General features: G+C 39.3%; 1 protein-coding gene across 1 annotated transcript in view; it reads left to right on the top strand.

The window, feature by feature from the left end:
- LOC103807971 (zinc finger CCCH domain-containing protein 13-like) overlaps positions 1 to 9,648 on the top strand; it is a gene marked incomplete at its 5' end in the record, with an annotated part of 33,833 nt that overhangs the window by 21,107 nt on the left and 3,078 nt on the right. The window contains 6 exon segments of the mRNA XM_009080723.1: positions 1 to 221; positions 1,321 to 1,424; positions 1,829 to 2,845; positions 3,833 to 4,333; positions 7,469 to 7,618; positions 8,257 to 8,457. The exon segment at positions 1 to 221 is cut by the window's left edge and continues 19 nt beyond it. Coding sequence (XP_009078971.1) covers positions 1 to 221; positions 1,321 to 1,424; positions 1,829 to 2,845; positions 3,833 to 4,333; positions 7,469 to 7,618; positions 8,257 to 8,457 — 2,194 coding nt within the window.

The following is a 9,648-nucleotide window of genomic DNA, read 5'->3' on the forward strand; positions in this document are numbered from 1 at the left end:
GAGCGGGAGCGAGAGCGTGAGGAACGCGAAAGGGAGCGAGAACGAGAGAGAGACCGGGAGCGGGAACGCGAAAGGGAGAGAGGTCGAGACAGAGACAAAGAACGAGACCGCCAGAGGGACTGGGATGACAAAGATAAAGGAAGGGAAGACCGCAGGGATAAGAGAGAAGATATTCGAGAAGAAAGAAGTTCAAGAGATGTCCATGAGGAAAGAAAATCCAAGTGAGTGGATCTAAGTGTTACTTCAGTTAAAGGGGGGAGGAAAAAAAGGGGAGCAGTCTTTTACTGTTGAATTTGGTGAAGTAGTAAACAGGGGAGTATTATAAGGAAGAAGACATCCTGTTTATCCAGAGGCTTTTGGTCTGAAGCCGTGTCTCCCTTGCATCTGTGTGGCACATACTGGTGGCCTCAAATCAGTACTGTGCTGGTGAAATTAATCCAATGTTTTGTTAGTGCTGAATCATGGAACTACTGGGGAGCTAACCATTGAGGCAGATGATGTCATTTCCCCTTCTAAGTATGCTTGCATGGTCTTGCCTTTAATAATGCAGGCGTTCTTGGAAACATAATAGAGGACTCTGGTACCTTTTTGAAGCTTGAAAGTCAAATAGCAGCTAACTAGGTCAGGGTTTGTGACTTATTCATTAAATTTCTGTGGAACATGCATTACCCTTTGCACTACAAAATTTTCTATACCAGAAGGCTGCCAGGGAAGATGTGAACAATATCTGGAGTACATGTGGTGCTTCCTTTAAGGACTTAGCACTCATTTGCTTTTTTTCTGTTTTCTTTCTTCATGTAGTACAATAAAATTCTCATTGTTCCATCAGCAAAAACAATGAACAAAATAAGGAGCCCTGAACAACTGATTTGCTTGGAAATAAGTAGTAGCTTTTCTGTGATGGAATTGTGGATTCCTATACATAATATCATACAGGTTCCCACCATTCCACAGGGTGAAGAAGTAAGCAAGTGTCTGGGTGCAGGCTTTGTTGCCAGATGGGGGCAGCTCGCTGCAAGGATCATTGCCACAGGAAAAAATTGTTCTTAATAGTCTTTCATAACTTTTTGATGAAAAGGAAGTTGTCTTACATGTTTGAATGTTAGTTTAAAGTATCTTACAGTATGGTCAGAAAACTGGTCATACTTGAAGTTTTGTAATAACAGCTTAGAAAACTACATAACTTCCTGGCACCTTAACTGTGTTGTCTTCTGTATGTGGTGCTTAGACTTCAGGGTTTGTATTGGTGAAAAACTCGATTAATTAATGTTTTCTTCAAACATTCCTGAAAATATCTGATGGTGTATATTTCTTCTGCAGGAAGCGTCACAGAAACGAAAGCAGTCCAAGTCCTCGTCAGTCACCCAAGCGTCGCCGTGATCACTCTCCTGATAGTGATGCTTACAACAGTGGAGATGATAAAAGTAAGTGGGAATGGGCTGTCTCTGCTGCTGGATCCAGCTTACCCTCTGTCTATGGAAAAAGCTTGCAAGGTTAAATAGAAAACACAAGGGGAAAGTTTTTGCAAGTGTCTTCTGCGTATTTTTGTGAACACTTTCTCTTAGTCTTTGTTTGTCTTTTATCTTCATTTTGTCGCTGTCTTATGGCTGTCAGGTGATAGTCACTTCCACATCTGTCTTTTAAGACTCATGTTTACCAAAATGGAAATAGTCTGTGGCTGCAGCAGCAACAGACAAACTTAAGAAATCTAATTGAAGTAATTGGTTCCATGTTTTAATTGACATTATTTTGGCACGCAGAAGGTACCAAATGTACACACATTCTCATTCCTAAACAATACAAGTACATTCTTTTTCACATTTTGTAGATGAAAAGCACAGACTCCTGAGCCAGGTTGTGCGGCCGCAGGACTCCCGGTCACTGAGCCCCTCTCATGTTACAGAAGAGCGGCAGAGTCGCTGGAAAGAAGAGGAGCGAAAATCAGACAGAAAGGAGAGTTCCCGGCGTTATGAGGAACCAGAGTTCAAAGAGAGGGTTTCTTCAGCAGACAAGCAAAGAGAGCAACCAGATGCTTCAGAAGGCTCCCGGTCCAGGGTTCAGGAAAATCTTGGACATCGTCCCTCTGAAGAAAGAGATGCTTCTGATAGAGTGCATGATGACAGCAAGAAGAAGTCTAAGGTACAGAAAAAGGCTACAAAGAAGAAGAAGGATGATGACAGCGGGGTGGAAAGGTACACTAATGAATCAACAACTGAGGAAAGCCAGGTCTTTTCACCCAAGAAAGGCCAAAAAAGGAAAAATGTAGAGAAAAAGCGGAAGAGATCCAAGGGTGATTCTGAAGTTTCTGATGAAGAAATTGTTCCGCATCATAAGAAGAAAAAAGGCCCAAGAACGCCCCCCGTAACTAAAGAAGAGTTGGTTGAAGCACCACCTGAGAAAGCTGTGGCAGAAGTTCCCCCCAAAAGAGAAGATACAACATTCAGTGACTGGTCTGATGAAGATGTTCCTGAACGTGGTGACATTGTTGTTCCAGAAAGAAGCACCGAGGATTCCCATAGAAAAAGTCACAGGATGAGGGGAGAAAAGGTGGAAGCTCCTCATGTTACTATAGAGGATGGACCACACCGTAAGCCTGTGGATCAGAAGCGCAGCAGCAGCCTCGGTAGCAATCGGAGCCATGCCTCGAGCAGACTTAGATCCCCTTCCAATGAGTCAGCGCATCGCAGCGGAGATGACCAGACTGGACGGAAGAGGATCCTGCATAGTAGCTCTAGAGACAGGGATAGGGACAGGGACAGAGAGAAGAAAAGCTTAGAAATCACTGAACGGAAGTCCAGAATTGATCAGTTGAAACGAGGGGAGCCCAGTCGCAGCACATCTTCAGGTAATGAGGCGTGTTTCAGTGACCTGTCATTCTGTTTAGGAGTGCAGAGATGCAAATCCCAAGTCATTATTGTATGGCTCTAATTAGCGTGACAGGAGAGGGAGGTGCTCTCTGCCATTTATTGTAAAACTAGAATGAATTAAGATTCCTGCAAGTGTTAGCATATTTGAAAAGCTGATCCTCAGCAGGCAGGATTACCATATTGTTTACACCAAAACATTCAGTCAGATTCAATTCATGTTGTCTGGGGAATAAAGTAATTTGTAGGACAAAAAAACCTCAGCTTGTGCTAACAGAACATTGAGGTAGTTCTGTCATCTAAATAATGTTCTTAAATTCATTATTAGCATTAATTTTGATATGGAAATTCCTGAAAGTATGCAAAATGGGTAAGTCTGTCATGGTTCCTGTTAGGCCTACTTTTAATGCACATGGAAATCATCTTTATTGCAAATCAAAATAAGTACATTTGACCTGTTTAATGTGTATAGTTCCTGTAAAAAAAAAAAAAGGTAAAATTATTTTAAAATTTAAACAGCATCAATAAGAAAATATCTTCCTCCTAAAGCATTTTGGCTCTCTGATCTCCTCATGATTATATGCCTGAAGTTATTTTTCTGAATTCATTATTTGCTAATTAAGGCATTCCTATCTTTTGGAAGACATGTTTCGAAAAATTTGAATTTGAAATAATTCTTTTTTTCTTTTTTTTTCCCCTCCTTGCCTAAATTCCTGAGTTAACATTGTGTACCTTCAGTTTGGCTTCTGTCATCGTAGAAGGTAGCCACTAAAAATCATTTTTGGAAGTGGGAGACATTGCCCTACGTATTTAAGTAAATCCATGGGCAATCTGAAAGCTTTATTTATTTGTAGATGGTGCTTTTGAGAAGTATATTTTCATACCTGAATCTTTCAAATGCTTTGGTCTAGTAAAATGGTATTACATTTGTGTCATAGTCATGCTTGTGTTTAAAATACTTCATCCAGATCGTCAAGATTCAAGAAGCCACAGTTCAAGAAGAAGTTCTCCTGAATCAGATCGTCAAGTCCATTCCAGATCTGGGTCCTTTGATAGCAGGGAAAGGCTTCAGGACCGAGATCGACATGAACATGATCGGGAACGAGAGAGAGACAGGAGACAGAGAGACTGGGACCGAGATGTTGACAAAGACTGGCCAAGGAGCAGGGAACGAGAGAGACTCAGAGAACGAGAGCGAGAGAGGGAGAAAAGACGGGAGCTGGACAGAGAGAGAGACAGACAACTACCTGACACTGCTGAAAGAGAGAGGGAGAGAACTCTTGACATCTCCTCTCAAAAGGAATCAGCAAAACATAGTGAAACAAAACTGGACAGGGATCACGAAAAGGAGTTTGATGGTGTTTGTCGGGATTCAGGAGCTTCAGAGAAGGAAAGAACAGACAAAGATTTAGGACCTTTACAAGGTTTTGAAGATGGAAATGAGGCCGAAAAAGTAGAGAGTTTAGAAGGTGAGTTACTATGCATTCTCTTCTTGCATAGTGCTGAACTGAGCTATAGGGAATCTTGGCTCCAGCTTCTCTACAGCAGAAGCAGACGCAATAAGAGAGAAATCTGATGAGCATATTTCTTAGTGTTAATTGTGTTATTTTTCTTTGTTAATTTCTAAAGAAGTCTTGAAGCTAAGAAGCATAAATGATCCTGAGATACAGTTTCACCAAGGTGTGATGCTTCTGAATAGGCAGTTTGCTAAAGGATAACACCAACATTTGGTTGCCTTGTTACATCATTGTAAGATGTATTTCTTATTTTGGAAATGACAGGTAATGAGTGGGGAAAAAAAGAAAGTTGGCTTGAAGCTATTCTTTGGGGGTTGTTTTCTGCAGAGCCCAATTATCACAGAAATGGTTGTCTGATTAGTAGGTGAAACAAACTGTTGGCTTAGCAAAACAGTCCAAAAACAGCTTTCCTGAGGTAATCTTATTAAATGCTGATTCAGTTTGCTGGACCTAATAGTACTGGGGAAAATGTGCTTAGGATTGATAAATAAAGTAAGTAACGGCAAACACAGACAAACATTTTGTCACATGGATTAGAAGCTTGTGCTGTGTGTGGACAGGTTGTTGGGAAGTACTTTTAACTGTTATCAATAGCAAAAAAGAAACAAGAGTCTAAGTCCAGAGTAACTGGTGTATGTTATGGTTATGTTCTGTAAGTTCAGGGTTTTTTGGTGGTTGCCTGAGTTTTCTTCGCCAAAGTCTGTTGAGAGAAGAAGAGGCATTGTAAGATTTGGAGTTTTGGGATGGTGTGGCCGTGAAGTCCAGTTTTCAGAAGCAGAAAGACATTAGGCTTTTGTATTTTTACAGAAGATAACAGGGCATTGTCTCATCGTGTTTGCATTCTTAATAAGAATTATCTACAGTGTTCATTGTTAATTTGGGCGGTTAAATGTTGTCTCAAGAGGTTGATGAGAAGTATTTATTACGTATGTCTCCTACCTGATTATTCACTAAGTAGTCATTAGGGTTGACTGGTACAATTGAGAAAATTCCATTTAAGGAGGTTATCTGTGGAGTGGAAGCACTTGACAAAGATAGTATTTGGAGTGAGCCTGGCAAAGTCTGCTCTGTCTTTCTCTAATGGACAGAATCCAACTATTTTAAGCTAGAGGGAAGGAATGGTGCAGTAACTCTAAGAGTACAACGCCTTAACTTCAGAAAAGAGATAATGAAAGGCTATTCTTAGGTACATTACCTGTTTCCAGGAGGCCACCTGTAACTAAAGAGGCTGTGGATGTTAAATGTGTTGTTAGGTCTAGCCTTTCTGCAGACTTCTCAGTGCTTTAATGTGTTTTCTTTTGTCTGTTTTTCAAAGGTTGTCTTCTAAATCCTCTGAAAATTATCATCTGTAGGAAGTTATGGTATATTGAAGATTATTTTTAAAGAAAAATAAATGCTTCTTGTAAAATATCTGATGACATCCATTTTTGTTAAAGCAAAGGCGATATAGCATGTTTATGATTTTCTAAGGTTTGCTGTACTTCATTGTCTTTCATTGTTTTTGTTATTCCTCTTTATATTGCTCCTTTTAGCTGCCCAGTATGTTAAGCTTTTAATGCAGAATTAATATAAAAGTAAATTTCCACAAAAGAGCAGTAAAGGTAATGATAGGATCATAGTCTAGAAATTATCAATATTTGATTTGAAATTAAAAATTAATACATTTTTTTAATTGTGTTGAGAACTATGAATTATTTTTAATTGCTTAATACAGTAAATTTTTTCATTGGTCCAAGCACATAGTTCTGATGAGCTAGTGTGTCTGGTCGATCAGTGTGGATGCAGAAGGTGGATCATACAGGCAGTGAATATTTAAAGTGTAAGATACAAAATGAAATCTCATGCGGATCACCTCATTCTCCTTTTTAAAGTGAAGAAAGTTGTTAGAGAACTAAATTCAGTTTCCAAATCTGATGATGCTAAGTAGGTATCTGGTATTTACTTGGATGAATTACTGTAGTATATTGCTTGACAAAATGTGTCAGGATTAAATAAAATGATTGTAATGTTTCAAGCCATAATGTGTTTGCTGTAGGAGTGAGCTTAAATAATGTTTAAGGTGCTATATGCTTCCTCCAAAGCATTGCCAGCTGGTCTGAATAGTTAATTTACACTCTGCTAGCATGTCTTTTACTGGCTTTGGGATGGCCAAGATGATAACATGCTGATTTTTAGGTTAGTTGAGGAGACTTTATTTTTTTCTTCCCCTTCTGTAGCTTTTACAAAGGCAAGCCAGAAAAAAAAGGGGGAAAGAAACTCAAAATGGAAGTATTTTCCCTTCTGGCTACGGGAGCAGAAAGACAGTCATCCACCAGGGAGGAGCCCTGTAAATTCCATTCAGTGTGTGTGGCACAGCTTGTTGTTAGCTCCGTGATGGAGAACCCTAAGAAAGCCTGAATGTAGAGCAGTAGGATTTTTGAATGCTAGAGTCAGATCTTTCAGTCTTGGAGGTGAGAGAAAGCCTTCAGATGTTCCTTTCATGAGCTGCAGAAGGCAGCGCTTGAGTGTCCTGTGTGCACAGGTTTTAAGGAACACATTTGCACACACAGCATGGGTATTTGTATGTGCATATAGTATGTGGATGGAGTGTAACAACTGAAAGGAGCCTGGCATGGCTTTCCAAAGCTCTTCTTGTCACTGCCAAAAAGAGTCTAAAACTCTGTGCAGTTGTTTCATTCAGGATCTCTCTCAGCTTTTTGTATTTTGGAGATATGTTATTTCTTGTAGAGCCTTTGGACTGAGTCCTCACTTTAGATTAATATGCAAAAGCACCTGGAAGACTTAGTGTGTTAACTTATGCCAGATACTAGATAATTGACACGTTCCTTGTGATTATGGCCTTCTGTGTAATTCTGCACCAAAAGCTATAACCGATATATGTAAAATTCAAACTGCCACATTGTATACAGGAGAAACAGCTTCTGTTTCTGAGAGTTAATACCTGGTTTTATGTTGAATATACTTGTCCATAAAACTTAACAGTCTAGCTTGCTAAACCTTTTTGTCTTCAGGAAGCTGAAAACATGCTTAGACAACAAATATGATTGCTTTAAAGCTGTAAGATAAAGTATTTATCTGTCTCTACAGGAGGAGAGGATGATACAAAGACTGATGATGTACAGTCACTGGGGTCTGGTGCTGGAGAATACGAGCCAATCAGTGATGATGAACTGGATGAAATTCTGGCAGGTGATGCTGAAAAGCGGGAGGATCAGCAGGAGGATGAGAAGATGCCTGGTAAAAGTATATCAAACCCCTTTTATGTTTATTTGAGTATAGAGATTAGGTCTGTTTACATACAGTGCTGTTGCAATGTTGACAGTATTTCTGAATTAGGAGTGCAATTCATGAGCAGATTCTGTCCATGCTTGAATGCTTTCCATTGGGAAGCATGGAATCTTCTGGTTGTCCTAAGTTCTGTTGGGTAATCTGGGCTGTAATTTCTATGGTAAATGTACTAGAAAAACACAATCGTATGGTTATTCAATAAATAGTATATCTCTTGGGAACAAACCAACATCCAGCATTCAAAGCAGAATGTGTGTGTTTAATTGTACTGCAACTTTTGTGAATGCATAAGGTGGTGTGTCCAAACCTAGGTAAGCAAGGTCCCAGTAGCCTTTCACAAAGGGTTTGCAATAAAAATTAGGTGGGGAGGCTTTTATCCATAAAGCTTTATATTTCTATGCTGCTATTTTCCACCCATCTAAGTGAGTTATGAAATTTTAACGTGAAGAGTCCAAGAGAATTACAGAGCAATGTTCATCTAATATATGTTGCTTTAAGGAGACAGCAGCATACACAGCATGTGAAATTCATCAGCTGTGGTAAGAGGTGATGATGTGTTAACTCATTGTCTGTCAATGTTTTTGCAGATCCAGTGGATGTTATAGATGTAGATTGGTCCAGTCTTATGCCAAAGCAGCCAAAAGAGCCACGTGAGCCTGGGGCTGCGCTATTAAAATTCACGCCAGGTGCTGTTATGTTGAGAGTTGGCATTTCCAAGCGATTGGCAGGACCAGAACTCTTCACCAAAATTAAAGAGACTTGCCAGAGAGTGTTAGAAAAACCTAAAGGTAATCTCTACAGGGATTAAACTTTCTTTTATGCTTAGAGAAAAAGTCCTTATGAAATGTGCATTATTTCATTATTTTAGGTTTCAAGACCAGAGCAGGTGTATGAGTGTTGTGTGAAATTTACAGGAATATAGTACAGCAGCATGTTAGTCAAATTAGGGTTTTAATTCCAGCAGTGGTGGTGGTGTGATTTACACTAATAGCCAAAGAAAAAAAATATTATCCTAATGGAATACTCTTTTTGTGAGACCATTCATGCTTCCCTAGCCTAAAGTGTGTCAGCAGTTTTTTTGAGAGCTAAATATCTTTTCTGATGAATTAGTAGTAATATTGCAAGAAGGAAATAAGATTTCTTATTTTCTCTGAAGATCCACTACATGACCTCTTATTTTCTTTCTGGGGATCCTCTCTAGAATGCATATATGGGGGGGTGAGACCATAGATCCAGGGTTAGAATGACAGCAGTAAGTGAAATTTGTGTATTATACCTCTGCTAGAAGTGGGAAATTCAATAATACACAGGTTTGGAATTTGGACAAAGTGTGTGTCATGAGGCATGCATGATAGATGGGATGGGCCAGAATTGTACCAGTGCTGTTTACCACAATTCTGTAAATAGGGCTTGAGCATGAGAAGGAATACTGATTTTTCGCTCTTGCAGCCCATGAACCTGTTGAGCTGCATGCAACAACTTGCATGGTAGAATGGTTCTTTTAGGACTGTGAAACATTTGCTCTCTGTGAGACCTCTATGTAAATTATTGCAGGATATAAATGTGACGAAAATTATGGCTTATAAATAATAGTATCTGTGGAGCTCATGTTGGTTTGTTGGAATTTTTTTATCCGTAATTCTGCTTCTTAATTTTAAACAGTATGTTTCAGTTGCCTACATTATTCTTCATGCAGTTGTCTTGTTAACCTCATGGTCTCAGATAAGTGTGAAAAAGAATAAAACCAAAACTTCTCCTAGCCCTGCTAATCTCCATAAATGTCACTGCTTGCTTGAGCCATTTAAATTGTGTAACTGCTAGTTGTGGGCTGTTGCTACTGCTTCTGCTTTTTTTTTCAAGTCAAATTAAATACTAAGTCTTTCTCAGTATACAAACTGGTATAGTAAAGGTATGGACTATGTCTCTCCCTCTAAGCTTTAATTTTGCTGTCTATTTCAATGCTTCTTAGCAGGCATTCC

This window comes from Acanthisitta chloris, unplaced genomic scaffold, assembly GCF_000695815.1.
Source record: "Acanthisitta chloris isolate BGI_N310 unplaced genomic scaffold, ASM69581v1 scaffold15738, whole genome shotgun sequence".
Lineage (NCBI taxonomy): Eukaryota > Metazoa > Chordata > Aves > Passeriformes > Acanthisittidae > Acanthisitta > Acanthisitta chloris.